Source organism: Grampus griseus (assembly GCF_964374135.1).
Source record: "Grampus griseus genome assembly, chromosome: 11".
In the NCBI taxonomy this organism is placed as follows: Eukaryota; Metazoa; Chordata; class Mammalia; order Artiodactyla; family Delphinidae; genus Grampus; species Grampus griseus.
Genome location: NC_139005.1, coordinates 66978945 through 66996149, shown reverse-complemented (window position 1 = coordinate 66996149; position 17205 = coordinate 66978945). Strand labels below are relative to the sequence as shown.

Below are 17205 nucleotides of genomic sequence, written 5' to 3'. Positions count from 1 at the left end.
CAATCCTCTTGTCTTGATTACTACTGGGAAGTGAACTGTTTTACACAATAAGGCACTGAATCAGTTTTAGGAGAAGTGATCAATACTAGCAAGTGAGCCAGAGGCGCTCTTCACTGAAGAATATAAAGGTCGACAGTTGCGCCCACCAAGGCAGAGCCAGATCCTGTAGTTCTGTGGGTAGGAGCTGCTACTGGGGCTCTGAGATTGAGGGTACCTCAGTCTGAGACACAATGGAGCTAGGACACTGTGAGAAGTGAAAGGTGTTAGGAAAGGAAAGCAAGAGCACTTGAGAAGGGCAGGCACTTTGGGGAGTCCATCCACATTGGTGGATTCTGTAAGACCTGAAAGGTTGCCTTTCCCAGTGGTTCCCCAGCTTTAGGGCATATCACAGTCACCTGGAGGACTTGATGAAACCGAGAGCTAGGTCCCATCCCTAGAATTTCAGATGCGGCAGGTCTGGGGCAGAGCCTGTGATTTGCAATTTTAAGAAGTTTCCAACTAAAGCTGATGCTGCCAGTCGGGTGCCCGCAGTTTGAGAACCAGTTGTCTTATGGGAACAAGAAAATAAATGTTTTGCACCATACTCGGGACTCCATGTCTGGGATTGGCTACCAGTTAGACTGAACTTTTCTGGAAATCAAGTGCATGTGGCACGCCCTTCCTCATATTACTGGCACGATGACCAGGTTACACATACATGTGTAGCTAGAAATACATATGTGTATGAATAAGATATACTCATTACATATGAGTTTACTCTCTCAAACTCGAAATAAGGAGATTTAAGAGTTTTATCCCTCATTTGCAGACTAGATCTCTGAGACATCACTTTTCTTTCAGATATAGTAGACAAACACATTCTTTGTGTTTGATACTTGAGTAGACTTTCAAATAAAGAAACCACAAAAATTTAAGTAAAATACATTTTGTCCTCCGGGGTGTATTGTGCTACCACACTTTATCATTATTTCTTTGGTTTGTAATTTGTCTTACCCAAGTTAATTATTATCATCTTATTTCATTTCTCCAATCAAAGGGAGAAAAAAACAAGATGAGAAACTGTAAAGAAAGAAAGAAAGAAAAAAGACGTTTGAATAGGAAAAAGCAGAAGAGGATATAAAAAGAGAAAGCATTCTCTAGAGGTCCAGATACAAAGAGCGTAAGTCTCCTCACAGGCTAACATGGGAAAAGGGGAAAAGCATTCAACAGTTTTGGATTCAACTGTTTCAGTATTAAAGGGATACCACTTCTTCTCTGGACAATTCTCTAACCGAACAATTTAAATTACTTGGTAGATTTTTCCCAACATATCAATATGACAAGCCTGTGAAGATCAATCTTTCATTAATTCCTGGATTTAAAAAGCTGTCTGAAAGGTAGAAATCCATAAAATTGTAAGCTGGCCTTAAGCCGTAGGCTCAAATACTGCTTAAAAGTTCTGCATATAAACTCCCTAGCTTAGTGGAACTGTCATTTCTTACTAAAATACTATGAAAAATTCACTCTTATGATCAATGTTACTAAATTAAGGAGATAAAATGATCTGTAATAAGTGTCATAATGATCCAATTCTCTTTAGTAAAAAATCATTCATATATAGCTTTAAAAATGGTCAAAGGCAAATGAAAATCTTACTTATAAAATAACAGCTAGAACATAACATTTGCGTTAAAATAGTTCCCCTTAGAGAGGACATCAGATTAGCAAAATGTATCCAGAATTGTCTTACTTCTACTGATACCACCCTGTCTCAAACCATCTTCTCCCCCGGGATTACAGCAATAACTTCCTAATGCGTCTCCACACTTCTGCCCTTGGTTCTACAGGGTATTCTCAGCACAGCAGTCAGAGAGATCCTGTCAGATCCCGTCATTCTACAGCTGACCCAGGGAAAGTGAGTCATTACACTGGACTACACTGTCTGATATGACCAGCACGGGGCTCTCCCCCCAACCTCTACATCGGTTCTCTGACCTCAACTCCTTTGTCTTCTACTACTCTCTCCCTTGGTTACTTAATTATATTAGCCCCTTGCTGTTCATCTAACACACCAGAGTAACAAAGACCCATGCTCCACAGTCTTTTGCCATTCCCTCTACCTGGAATGCTCTTTCCCCATATATCACAGTGGCTCACTCTCTTACTTCCTGGCACATGGTGGGGATTTAATAGATACATATTCGATGGCAGGACTGAATTAACTAATCATACTGCTTCATCTTCCAGAGCAAGCTAGGACCTAGTTGGCCCAGGTCACCAGGCACTTGCCTATTCATAGCCTCTCATCTCACAGTGATTTTCAGGGAGGGCTGCAGTGAATGGCCACACATGCTGGGCACTGCACAATTCTCAAGGGTGCCATTCACAATGATGTCTCTATGGATGTGTCTCTTGGACTTGAGCAACATGGTGGCCGTGGCCATGGTTTTAGAGCTTTGAATTTCCCTCGGAATACAACAAGTGATCCAGACATCAATTATACCTTCAAAGATATCTTAATTCCAGAACAGTTCAAACTACCTAAGGTGGCTAAAGTTTATTATATTCCATTGTACTACGGAATCACTTGAATGGTTTGGGAAAAGAAGAAACTGTAGGTTAAAGTATCCAACCCAAGATATGTACATTGTGCCTTGTATAAACAAGATATGGGGGATATGAAGATAAATGCAACATTTATCCTTGGAATAGTTCCCATCTAGCAGAGGAAAGGGGAGATTATGGAGATCGTTTAACTAGTTATAAATGGATATAAATTTGAAAAGGGAGGTGTGCAAGGTATCAAGCTAAGTGCATCATTTCTGGATGGAGGTGCATTGTTTGGCTTTGTTCAACTTATAATCAAATTTAAATATACATAAAGGGCACAAGTAAGTGAATTTTTACAAAGTGACTATGGTCATATAATCAGAAGCCAGATCAGGAAAAAGAACATTACTAGTATCCAGAAGCAATCTATGCCTGAGGGCTTTCTCCAAAGATTCAGATGACTGGAACAAGCAAAAAGCCACAGTGGAAGGATCTGGGCGGACTGCTTTTGGTGACATCTAACGATAACAAGAAGAGTGGGTAAAGTGGAGCTGAGGTGAGCCCTTCATGGGCTGCTTCTATTAGGGGAGGTGAGTAATGCATTCCTGGTAAGACAGCGTGGGTGACAACCCAATCGTCAGGATTTAGACGAGCTGTTGAAAAGAGAGTCTGCTGAAGACAGGCTACTTGTTAATGTGTGCTCATTATGCCTGGGAGAAATAAAATTATGGAGGACAACCTTCTCTCTTGCTTCTCGGAAGGGAAGCTTGCTGAATGTCTGAGTGAGGTATGCTCTCACTTTTCAAACCAATCTCTCTCCCCTGCCCTTCTATGAGTTTCGTTGCTTTATGTTTTTGTGCGTTGGCTGCCTGAGTTAATAAAAGCTCTGGTTTACTGAGACAGACTCAGTGTGATAAATGTGCCACAGTTACTGGCTAAGAAAACAGGTGGGCCGGGGAAACAAGGAAAAGGACGCCCAGTAGATCAATCTGGACTGCTCACTTTGAGGCTGGAAGGCCCTGGATCTGTCCCTAAGATCCAGGGACATGGATGAGGCCAAGAATTTGCCCTGAATTGGACAGGTGGCATGAAAGGTGTCCAGTGCAAAGGAGAGTAGAAGAACAGCAGGCCAGGGCTCTGTGCTCACCTGAAAAGGAGGTCAGGAAGGTTAGCATTGCTTTATTGCATTTATTTCTACCCTGACTCTTTCCAGAAGGGTTATGAAACTGATGGAGTTATGAAGACTGTCAGATGGGGAATGGGAAGCAGCGGGGAGCAAGGAGGAGAAGAGAGGAGACTGGGGAGGAGTTGAAGAGACCAGAGAGAGCGGAGGAGTGGGGGAAGGGGCACGGAGGGAGGAGCAACCCAATCCCATTATAAGTTTAAGTAATACATAGATTCAATAGAGGTCAAGTGTGCTTCATCAAGAATGAGACGTTCATGCTAAGACTTGAAACAATCTGAGTTTCATCACCGAAAGATGAAGAGAAAGACATAACTAAATGAGGGGTACAACCTAATCAAAGATAGAGGTAAGCACTTTGTTCTGGGATATTGTGTAACCTGAGACAAAGCAGCTGTAAGGAAAGAGATGAGGCAGACAGAGGACTCAAATGCAGACACCGAAGTCACTACAGAAAGGAACATGCCTCTGAGACTAAGTTAAGGCAGGTGGTAATTAGAATGGAGAGAGGTGGTCAAAGAGCTTACATCCTCTTCCTAAGAAGAGCTCAGAGTCTTCTCACTGTGCTCCACACCATCCCTAAGGGCTTTGTGGAGGTATTCACTTACAGATGCATCCACGAAGGCACGGAGGAGTCAATGGCAGGGTACACGAACGTACCTTTGGGAACAATTGTTTTAATTAAGCAGAGGCAGAATGCAAACAAGAATCTCCCAAGTGCATTCGGCCACTAAGTCAAATAGCTAAGACTGGAAAAGCAGTCTCTGTCTCTGTCTCTTTCCTCCCCACCCTTTCTTTCCCTGTTCCCAATTACTTGTAACTTATAATCTTCTTTCTTCTTATAAGCAATTATTCCCTTTCTCTCTGGTCCTGTCTGCACGTTGACAGGTAAGGATTTATTATTTTTCTTAATTCCTAGGTTTTTATTCTGTCTCCTCTTCCCCTAATTTCTGTCCCTTATTTATATATCTTATTCAAAAATTTTTCTATACAATTCATTCATTCCAGGACATTAGTATGGTTTCCACTATAATCTTAAAAGAATAAATGGCCATTATTACAATTTACTGAGCATTTATTACATGCTAGTTATTTTACGAAATTGCCAAGTGAATCCTCACAACTTGAGGCAGTAGCAATCATCTCCAGATTAAGAAACTGAGCAGCAAAGAGGCTAGCGGAAGGTGGAACATGCTCAAGGAGATAATCGGCAGTAGGGCTGGTGTGCCTCCTTCCAAAATCCAAGATCTGCCATCCGAAATCCAGTGCATTTTCTGTGCCCTAATCCAAAACTTAATTCAGTTCTCGTCATCTTGCTTTTATAGCTTTTTGAGTCCTATACAAAATCTTCAAAAGAATATATGTAAATTGTTGCTATGGTCTGAATGTCTGTGCCTTCCTCCTGTTCATATGCTGAAATCCTAACCCCCAAAGTGATGGTATGTGGAAGTGGGGCCTTTGAGAGGTGCTTAGCTCGTGAGGGTGGGACCCTCATGAATGGGATCAGTGCCCACATAAAAGAGACCTCGGAGAGCTCCCTTTTCCTTTCCACCACAGGAGAACACAGATAGAAGATGGCTGTAAATGAGGAAGCGGGCCTCACCAGCACCAAATCGACCTGAGCATGATCTTGGGCCTTTCAGCCTCTAGAACTGTGAGGAATAAATTTCTGTTGTTCGTAAGTCATGTAGTTTATGGTATTTTGTTATAGCGGCCCTAGTGGACTAAGACAAGAACTTAACTGTACCTTTCTCTTAGCAAAACAAGATTTGGTCACAAATGATTTAAACAAGGTAGATTCTATTCCCATGCAAAAAATGGAAGCAGAGATAAGAAAAGGAAAGAGTAAAACCAACTGAAAGCCAGTCTATCCTCCCTTAATCATTCTTTTATTGAACAAAATATTGACTGACCACCTTCTTTGTGTGAGGTATTGTGTTCAGTGCTGGAGAAGGGCCACCTGGTTATTTTCAAGATTCTCTGGTTTTGAGCCTCAGGTTCCTCACTTTTTAAACAAGGATAACCTCACTGTGTTATCAGAAGGAATAAACAAGGCAGCATGAATAAAACTGCCCAGGGTGGGGGTTGGTGCCTTGCCTCCTGTCTTTTCTTTTCACTCCCCTCTACTTAAGCTCCTTCCCTCCATCTGCCCCTGTCAGGCTCTTTCCCCATCTTGATGACCTCAAGCTGCCCTTCCTTCCTGAGGCTTTCAAGTACATGATTATGAGAGCTCCGTGGGTTTCTCCACCAGCAGTCCTCCAAAATCTCAGCATTCTGGATCTGTGTCACATTTGAAGACCCATCAGGCTCATATTTCCTAAGAGTGAAACTGTGAAAGCACCAGGCAAACCATAAAAATATCACGGCCTGGAGATCAGACAAGGTTCAAATCCTTGCTCTTCCAAGTTACTATGCATAAGGGCCTTCGATATGTCACTTGCACTCTTGATACCTTAAATCTTGCATCTGTAAAACAGGGATAATGTTATTTTGATCTAACAGGGTTAGATTACTGGAGTGACAAACTGTACATAAAAGCACCCAGCACTGGGTCAGAAATGTAACTGTTTGACACTGAGATTCCATAATAAGAGTACTAGCATTAATGGATACATATGTGCCTGGCATGACACTAAGCACTTTCCTTTATGTAAATTCTGAAAACTCTGGAGTCAGCCCACGCCATATTACTTGAATTGATTTAATCATTCTACTACTGTGAAGCATCTTATAATCCTTGTACATTTTATAACAATAGTATTCATTTCTTTTTTGAAATATAATAAATATAATAAAACTTGGTGGGTGCTATGGTCTAAATCTTAACTCCCAAGGTGAGGGTGTTAGTAGGTAGGGCCTTTGGATGGTGATTAGGTCACGAGGGCTCTGAGATTTGTGTTCTCATAAAAGAGGCCTTAGAGAGCTCCCTCATTTCTTCCACCGTGCAAGTATACAAGGGGAAATCTGCAACCCAGAAGAGGGCCCTCACCGGACCATGCTGGCACCCTGATCTCAGAATTCCAGCTTCCAGAACTGTGAGAAATAAATTTCTGTTGTTTATAAGCCACTCAGTCTGTGGTATTTTGTTACAGCAGCCTGAACGGACTAAGACAGTGAGTCAGACCTATGTCATTTTGGAATCTCAGAAGTATGGTATTATGAGCATCTTCCATATGGGGAAATGGGAGCACGGAGAGGTAAAGACATTTGCTTACAGCTGTACTACTAACAAGTGGCCATTTGTATGACAACGGTGCCAGGCTGCGTGATGCCTGATTGCTATCACCATAATGAGTTGGTTTTTATTTTTTAAATTTATTTTTATTATTATTTTTTTTGCGGTACGCGGGCCTCTCACTGTTGTGGCCTCTCCCGTTGCGGAGCACAGGCTCCGGACGCGCAGGCTCAGCGGCCATGGCTCACGGGCCCAGCCGCTCCGCAGCATGTGGGATCTTCCCGGACGGGGGCATGAACCCGTGTCCCCTGCATCGGCAGGGAGACTCTCAACCACTGCGCCACCAGGGAAGCCCTGAGTTGGTTTTTAAATGTGTTTTATGAAAAATGCTTACAAGGCTCAAGTATACACTGCATAGGGGTTATAGATTGATATACTATGTACTTAATATATTAAGAGTTTTAGTTGTACTGTGAAAACTAAAATTTTATATAAAGTGTTTATATTTTAAGTAGTATTTTATACTATACTTTCTATAAAAGGTTATTGGAAATGAAATTTAAAAGGCCAATAAGTAGTAGATTCAAAATAATAAATATTATATGTACGCAAAATTCTTACTTATTTTCCTTCCTCAAAAGAAAATTCAGATAGAACCAAGAATGGAATATTCATCGTAAATGCATGAATTCCGTAAAGACTTCTCCCTCTTATTTTCAAGTCTTTTATGGCTTCAGAATAAAAAGGTAAAAAACAACAGAAGAACAAAGACCACCTCATCATTCACTGAAGCTCGGACCTTAAATGAGTTGTCCATGTTTGACAAGATAAATAGAAATAGTCTTCTACCTCTAAATGTCCCGAATGATAATAAAAGGTGAGTGATTCCCAACTTTCAGTGTATTTGATACATATTGTATCATCCACCAATAAAGCATCCATGGATGTAAAATATCTGTGTTCATCTCTTACACTGACATAGAGGTGATGACAGTGCAACACAGCAGTCAGGACTGTTCTGGTTCAAATGCTGCCTCTATACTAAGTGGCATTGAAATCTTAGATAATCTACCCTACAGCTTGATGACCTCACCTTCCTCATTGTAAAATGGAGACAGGTAATCTCATCGCCTGGCTTTTGTGGGGATCAAATGCGAATTTCTCAGGACACAAAAGCACTTAGTAAATGTTTGTACTGTTATTATATTTGATGAATTCATCATGGAAATACAGTATTTAATAGAGAATTCAGACAAGATGCCTTGCTCTACTTTTTATTCCTTTCTCACTTAATTTTTATCTTAAGTTTTACATGTTGAGTTCTGTTAAATAATTTTTGGATAATTATTCGGTTACTATAATAATTTTCCTATCTTTTCTACAGACTATCTGAGCAATAGATTAAGATGCTTGTACTTTCACATTTTGCTAAAGAATTTAGTCCTTCCAAAACTAATATGCTCATTAAAGAAAACATAAACTAGAAAACATTATGCCTGTCCCCCCAAAAAAAATTGACTGTAAAAGTCCAAAAAGCTAAAATATCCATTCTTAACACTGTTTACTTGTTTTACTTTGCTTTTTTAATGATATAGCTATTTTGTATAATTTAATCATTCTTCATGTACCATAACATAGATAGTTGCCTCTGTTGTTGTTATTCTTTATAAATTTAACCTAGGGTTTATAATATTTCCTCAAAAGGGGATAACCATAATTTATTTAATTGTTTTCCTTTTTGGGGCATTTAGATGCTTTTTAAATTTTTGCCTCTAATAAATAGCAATGCTACTATCTTTGCTGGTAAACATAGAAAAACATTATATTTTTTAAAGATATATTACCAAGAGAAGAATTACTCAGAATAAGTGCTAGAGCAGCTAAAAAGAATTCATTGAATTCTTTACTTGAATTTGAATTTCTTTGATTTCTAATGAAATTGTATGTTTACCTATCTTTTAAAAGCTATTATATTTCTTCTTTTGAGAATTGTTTGTTCGTAACCCTTGGTCTTTGTATTCGATTTTCCTCATAGTTTATAGAGTTTCTCATGTCTTAAGTAGCCTGATCTTTTAGCTTTTACTTTTAAGGAAATTATTTCCTATCACTTTACTATTTGTCCTTTAACTACATCCCTTTTTTGAAACAAATTAATCATTTAATTTTCCCTTCATTTTTGGCTTGTAAGCTTAGCTAATCCCTTCCCTATTTCTTCCCATTTTACTCATGGGAAAGTTTTAACTCTAAACGTCTCTGGAAAGTATCTCATATAAAATACACACAGGTAGGAAGATTAAATTAAATTACTAAATGCATTGTTATAAGAGGGAATTTAAAAATAAAAAATCCTAGGCAAAAAGTGAAATAGTTTGGAACAACATTTAGAAAAATCCAATTCTAATTATACCCCTGTAAACTGCCTGTACTGTCCTTGGAGCAGTAAAAACACACAAAGCACTGATATTTTAGCAAAATGTTTTCGTCCTAAGCATTGAATATAACTGGAATCTCAATGTAATTTTTGCAAAGGCCAAAAACATATTTTCATTTTTAATCAAGGAAATACCACGATTTAGGTCATTATTTAATTTTTAAAATTACTCTTACAATTTCTGACGTGATTAAAAATGAAATGTTACAACCAACCTCAGTTCACTGCCATGTTCTATTTTAATTACAAACAATAAAAACCATAGGTCTCTCACCAATTCAACCCATTATATAGTTTTCAAGCTGCTTCTTTTAGTGTTCACTGATGAAAAGTCAAACCCAATATTTTAACAATTTTCTCCAGTAACTACTTTTTAAAATGAAATTTAATATATATAAACCATGCTGGAGAAAAACAGACTACAACATTAACAGAGAGTTCTGGACTTAAAAAGTTGAAAGAGCTGGATTTTCAAGTTCTTCTCCCACTACAGACATATGTTGAAAATTTCTGATCTGAAGAGTCACTTGAAAATTCTGAACTTCTATTATCTTAGTCAAATGTATTGGGATCCATTCCTACCTCACAGGGGTTAGATAATGACCAAAGAAGATCAGGGTCCGAAAACACTGGGTTAGATCATAAATTGTTTGATCAATGTAGTAAGAAGTTTTCAGGATTCTAATCTTGTTGATAGTAATGCCTCTAAAAAATAATAAAGATAATTATAGTTTAAAAAAGTCCACACTTCTCTGTGGGCCCAAGATGAAAAATGATCAGCTCTCATAATTTGAATTTCCTCAATTTGGATGTACATTCTATGTATCTTCTCTTAGCATCTAACTATGGTCCTAGTTCTGTCCTTGAACTATTCCCCAGACACATGCCGTGCCTTCTGCCTCAAGCATTTTCTCTGCTTTAACGTTCTTTATTGCATCCCCTCAGTTCTACACTTTTGTTTGGAGAACTCCTACTCATCATTTAAATAAAGCTTACATGCACCAGGCACGGCTCTCCTGCACCCCAGGCACCTGGGTCAAGGCCCCTTAGTTGATACTGTGTCTCCTTTTAAAAACTAATTGTAATTGTAATTAAATCATTATTTTTATAATTTGTGCCTCCCTCTTCAGTTTGCAGTCTACATTGGAGCCTGTCTTGTTCCTTGTGGAACTGAGCAGAATCCTGTGGCTCCCCACCCCAATTCCCACCCAAGTACAAAGGTCCCTCCATGTCCCCTGACTCTTGTTTGTAGAAAAGCTGAAGTTTCCCAAGCCTCCCTGAGACACAAAAGAGCAGACTCAAGTAGTTAATGATAAGGACAAGAGCGTCACAGAATCTTTCAGTGTCTGATGCACATTCCTGAGTTTTTTTTACAGATACTGTAATTACTACCAGAGGGGAAAAAGCTAACTGCATGATGACCAGATTGTAGCCATGACATAAGCTGCTCCATCTTGAGCAGTACTGAATCTATTGGTAGCACAATTCCAAGAACTGGCCTCAAGTGAATGGGATTAACACTGTTGCTCATAATAATCTATATCTTTGTCGGCATCAAAATAATTGTAGCTTGCTGTGTCCATATATGTAAGCAGGCAACTAAAATTGTCAGCAAAGAGATGCTACAGAGTCATGTCAACATCTTCTACTCTGAGAATATGGTGCCCTATGCCAGCATGAAGAAGTTATAGAAGATGGACCTTCATCCCTAATCCCACAGAAATGGAATGATGTCTGACAAATGGGGATTTGTAAGAGCTCTTTTGCCCCTTTGCTGTTTGTCTATTTCTGTTCCCCTTAAACCTTAATTATAGAAATGAGATCACTAGGTAACATTCAACCTAACTCCTGACTTATGCTCTACTGAATGTGCACAATACCTTGCCTAACCTGTTGATTCTTTCTCTAAATTAAAAGAAGTAGGAATGAACAATGAAGTAGTTAAAGAATGACTAGCTTTCCACCCCCAGCAGCTCCCTTAGCGATCCTGCAGGCAGTCCACATGGGCAAGATAACATCTGAAGAAAGATCATGAGGAGTCAGCCAGCCTGCCTACAATGGAAAACGATGCAGAGCTTGACCTCCTGTCTTGAAGATTCACTGAGATTTTTACCTTTAAAAACTGGCATGGCTGAGCAGAATCTTCAGAGTTAGTTTTGGGACATGAGTCCACCTTCTCCCCAGATTGCCGGCCTTCTGATTAAATCAACTTTTCCTTTCTACCAATACTTGCCTCTTGAGTATTGGCTTTTGAGCAGCGAGCAGCTGCACTTGATTTTGGTACACTTACATCTAGTATAGTGCTTGCTAAATATTGAACTGGAGGAAGAAGATCAGGACTTGGCACTATTGTTGGAAATGAACATCACCCAGAGAGAGGATCAATAATGAAGAAAAAGACAATAAATTCTTTGCTCTTAGAAACTATGGTTAAGAGGTAGATGGGAAAAGAAGAACCGTCCAACATCTACTTAAAAGAGTACTTCTTCTCATTACCATTTATCACAACCTGCTCCCTTTTAACTTTTTATGCTTTGGTACTTAATATCTAATGACTTTCCATCTGCCCCAGATTTAAGCATAGTAGGTACCTTATAACAAATATGTATTGGTTTTAGTTGTTTCAGTCTATATCAAATTTACTACTATGCATATAAAGAAACGATTTATAATATATTCTTTCTGAAAAAATGTTTTTTCCAGTAATTCTTTAAAAAACAAAGGAAGGGGCTTCCCTGGTGGCGCAGTGGTTGCGAGTTCACCTGCCGATGCAGGGGACGCGGGTTCGTGCCCCGGTCTGGGAAGATCCCACATGCCACGGAGCGGCTGGGCCCGTGAGCCATGGCTGCTGAGCCTGCGCGTCCGGAGCCTGTGCTCCACAACGGGAGAGGCCGCAACAGTGCGAGGCCTGCGTACCACAAAAAACAAAACAACAACAAAAAAACAAAGGAAGACAAAGAGGCAAGGAGGGACTTGTCTTGACTTTCATTCTTTTGGCAGAAGCTTTCTACTGGAGCCAAAAGGAAATTCATGGAGAATCCCTTGAATAACAGGCCCACATGAGACATCAGGGCACCAAATGTTCACCTTTGACATTTATAAATTAAATTCTGTAAAGACTAGACATGATTTGTTTTTTACGGACATGGGAGTACACTGTAAGCTTGATGAGATATGAATACAACCTTATACTATTATGGATAAAATAGTTTGAAACCTATTTTTTATACATTCCTTAAAATTTCTGATGAAAGACCAGTGAGAAATTAAGTATATATTAGACACAACATGAAATATGAGTTGGAAAACATTATGGAAGCCCACATCAACCCTTTCACTTTAGAGATGGGGAATCTTAATCCCAGAGACTACAGGTACCACAGAGGCCTACATTTAACAAACTTATTAAACCAGTTTTAAAAACCTGCCTCGCTTTCTTTCTTGCAAGCCAACATGAAGAAAAAAAGGCAATCTCTAATGCAATCCCTTCTCCCAAGACATAAAACTAGTGGATTCAAAACAAAAATAACTAATAGTACTTTTAAATACTGCCTTCTAATTGCCATTGCAGCCAGTATAAATTCCTGTAATTTCCTGTCTATTCCCAACTGAATGGCATATTCCAAGTCACTTGTATCATTAACAAGCAAATGAAAAGCACACCATCACCCAGCAGAGTGAATTTCCCATAGAACAAAACTCACTGACTCTGGCATTTTCACTGGCATTTGCAAAAACATTAAAAAAAAAAAAAAGACTCAGAACAACATTTACCATTTCATTTACGTTACATAAACATTCATTTAACATTAACATTTCATTTAAACATTTATTTTTAAGCTGAAGAAGTGTTATTATTCATTCAATCCATGGGCATAAATACCCTAAGAATATCCATAACCAGTAAGTTGGAGAAGAACTGATATAAAAATCATAGTATGCATCTTCTTGGACAAAGAGTAAAACAAATTCTAACGGAACAAACTTTCAGTCAGTTTTGGAACCTCCATCCAATTCTAAAATTAAGAATATATCGAGCTCAACATTTATTGCACATTACTGTGACATGGCAATATGCTAGATACTGATGGTGCAAAAATGGAAAATAGGTCCTCCCTATTAATTACCTTAGAATTTTCTAAGGAAGGTAAGTGTATAATTTCAATTTAAATATTTGCCATTCCCACAACACTCCCCGGCCTAAGCCACCACCATTTTCTTGCCTGTGAGACAGCAATAGGGTTCCCCTCGCTCTACTCTGACCTTTCTCTCATCTTGTCTTGCCACATTGTCCCTTCCATTGCTCTTAAAATAAAATGCAAACTTCTTAGCTTGGTTACAAAGGCCCCTGGGCTCTAGCCCTGCCTCCTCTCCAAGCTCATCTCCTCCCACTTTCCCATCAGGTTTAATATGCTCCAGTCACATTAGCCTCTTTCTTTGCTGTGAACACAAGCTTGTTCTTGCCTGCGACCTTTGAACTTTCTGTTTCTTTTGTCTTAAATGCTTTTATCTGGCTCTTCAAAGAGTTGGCATAAGCTAAGATTTCATATATCACCTCCTCAAAGATGCTTAACCTGACTATTTGGTTTCAAGAAGTACCCTACTGCCCACCACATCATCTTCTAAAAATGACATCATCCTATTTATTGCCTACATAGCACAGACTCACTTTCTGAAAAGAGAACAGTGCTTTGCATCTTATACATATTAAAATTAATAAAAACCCTTCCTTAAGAACTTTAAGCTAAGTCATGATTTATATGAATTTGACATTCTAAAACTACACAGAAGGGCTGACTAATCAAAAATATCTATCTACCTACCCAGCCACCTATCTACCTACTTGTCTGTCTATCTACAATGTTGTGAAAGAAATGGAATATATATTACAGAAGAAAAAGCAATGATGGTTATCAAGGGACCCAAAATTTAGTTACTTACAGCTAACTTGGGCAAATCAACTTCATCTCTCCTGGTTTCAATCTACTTATTTGTACAACAGGGGTTATATTAGATAATTTTAAAAGAACTTTTCAGTTCTAAATTTTAGTCATTTGAAGCAGACTTTTTCCAAATAAAAATCATTAATATTCCTTTAAATGTACATTTTTAAATAACCTGAGGACAGTGAGGTAGGAATACGAGGCCCTCAGCTATGGGCTTCCTGTCTATTTGTAGGTTATTTTGCCTTAACTACTACTTTTTGATGCCTCATCTTCAGTCCTTTCCATTTCCTATTCCAGAGTGGGGAAAAAATATTGAAACTATTTCATAAAAATATATTGAATTATGAACTCATTCCTCCCTTGGAAAATAAATGTACTTCTAATAATAGGTATATGCCAAAAAATTAAAATAACCCCGAGTACTAAGAAGAATCAGTTTTACACATGCATCTACAGAACATCTATCACTGTTTTCCAAATAACATACAAAATAAAGAATTTGTTTCACTTTCTGTTAAAACTAAATCCCAAAATTTCTCATTGGAGTAATATTCCCTATTACTACCACTGGAAAAAAAATTATTTTCAGGAGAATACTGTAATATAAAAAACAATAATAAATAAAAAGATAGAAGCGGGTAAAGATAGACAAGTCAGAATAATAAATAAGGGGGCTAACTCTTAAAATTAATAAATAGTGACTTTTTTCAGTGGCATTTCAGATGAAGCAATGATGACGTTTAAAGGAATTGAATGTGAAAAATCTAAAGCGTATAATAAAATTATGGGAAACAAGCTTAGAAGATGCAGTAGGTAGGATTAGTTTGAGGTACAGAAAATGCAAGCAGCAAGACAGGATAAAAAAAATCCTATTTCATAAAATGACAAGAGGTCCTTTAGCACTCATAGAAAATAATCAGGGAATTACTTCAGCTCAGTAGGGGCACCCAAAATAATATGCATGAGAAAATCCTAATTTAAAATATTTCATATAAGAAAACCTGAAGAAGTAAACTAAATTCTGCAGCAAACTTAAATTAGTTGACTACTATTTTAACATGGTAATAAAACTGCATTGTGAAACAAAATCAGGAGTGGTGATGCAATAAGTTGTGTGAAATTACATGCTGTGTTATGCTGGAAAGATAAAGTATCACAACCCTAGGTTTATAAACATATACACACAATATAAACAAATGGACCGGTGGTTGGTTAAGTGTATCCTCCATTTTTTTATTTCCATTTTCCACACTCATAGCCTGTCACTGATCTATTTTTACCAGTTGGGAAATGGAAGAAGAAATTTAATATTATACAAGCATATTAGCTTAATTTTCCCAAGATTTTTCATTTTCATCCATCTTTAAGTTTACTACTTGATGAAACAAACACATCGAAGACAACAGTGGTCAAAAATTTGTTTTTATTTTCCAAGGGATCAGCAAAAGTAAATGCTTTTAGGCTCCTTGAAAGCCAGTTCAAATGAAAATATGGTAGGAATCAGCACATCTTACCCGACACCAAACCAGCTATATACTTTGCCTCACTGAACACATGACTCACTACTAATGACAGCATGGAGTGTGACAGAGTTGTTATGTAACTTCATTCCAGACTGATTAAGATAAACCAAGTGAGAGACACATCCTTTACAGCCTTTACAGTTTTTATCCTCGACCCCAATCTCAGGAATCTAGAGAACAGGCTGGGGTAACTCCATATCTTCCAGAAAGCAAGACCCTGAGGCCAAAATGTAAGCCTCTAAAACTTCAAAATGATACATTCAGTGAGCAATACATTAACATTTAGAATGAAAAGAGAGCTAATATTTTAATTATATACCACGCATCAGGCAAGGAGCAAGATGATTTTCTGACGAGACCTCATTTAAACTCCAAACTGAACTTGAAAAAAAACCCAAAAAAACCCCACAACTGTGAAAATACCTTGCCCCACTGAAGTCCTATGAAAATTACTAAAAGTAACCATAAGGCATAGCCCTTGTTAACGTGACTGCTTTGAACAAGAAGGCAAGACTATAGCATGAGACTACATCTACAACAGCAAAGTCAATGTCCTCTCAAAATGTTCTTTGCCAGCACAACCTAAATCTCGTATCAACATTCATTGTAAACGTGGGGGACATGGGAAAAAAAACTATCAACCACTCACCATAATGCATGTAACAGTTTCCTTTGGTGGGGTCCAGCTCAATAGCCTTCAAGAAGAATTTTTCAGCCTCACTCTTACGACCCTTGAAAAACAGAGAAAATGGATGATTCAGCAGCGGATCATGAGGGATTCTTCACCTCCTGGGCCCAAAGGAAGTAGACTAATGTCTACTTAGTAATCATCATCAAAAAACAGTGTTTTGTTTTTATCTAAACGAGGATGATCAAAGAGAATATGTTGAGAGAGAAGACTGAGGTCAGAATCCTGGGAAACATCAAGATTAGAAGAGACAGTGAGAGTGAGTTCATTAAAGATGTCAAAGAGAAGAGACCAGGAGAGCAAGAGAAAAAAGGGAAAAAATGGTTTCACGGAAACCAAAAGGATAAGAGAGTTTTCAGGAATGGTGGGAAACATATTTTCATTTTCTATTTTATTTTCTCCCTTTGATCTGTTTCTCTTCATTCATTCATTTATTCTTCCTTATAAGGAATGATGACTATTTTAGCTTTGAGATGGTTTTGTCTTAATGTTCACTTATTTCTTTATTTTTTTTTAATGTTCACTTTATATAGGAAGAAACTAAGTCACAATTTGTTGACTCTCAAGCAACTACTGCTTATCCTTGCTGCTGTCATTCAGGACTACAATACTGCTAAATCAGGATTTAATCTAAAGCTAGATCTTCTCCCTAGCTACAGTTTTAAGTAAACGTTACCGTAATTCTCAGAAAAAAACTAAGCAAAAAGTAGGGGCAAAGGCTTACATGCAA

General features: G+C 38.2%; 1 protein-coding gene across 1 annotated transcript in view; it reads right to left on the bottom strand.

Annotated features, from left to right (window-relative positions):
• TMTC2 (transmembrane O-mannosyltransferase targeting cadherins 2) overlaps window positions 1-17205 on the bottom strand; it is a 390337-nt gene that overhangs the window by 65462 nt on the left and 307670 nt on the right. Inside the window, exon 9 of the mRNA XM_082665557.1 lies at window positions 16437-16518. Within this exon, the coding sequence (XP_082521683.1) occupies window positions 16437-16518 (82 nt within the window). The remainder of the gene's footprint in view (window positions 1-16436; window positions 16519-17205) is intronic.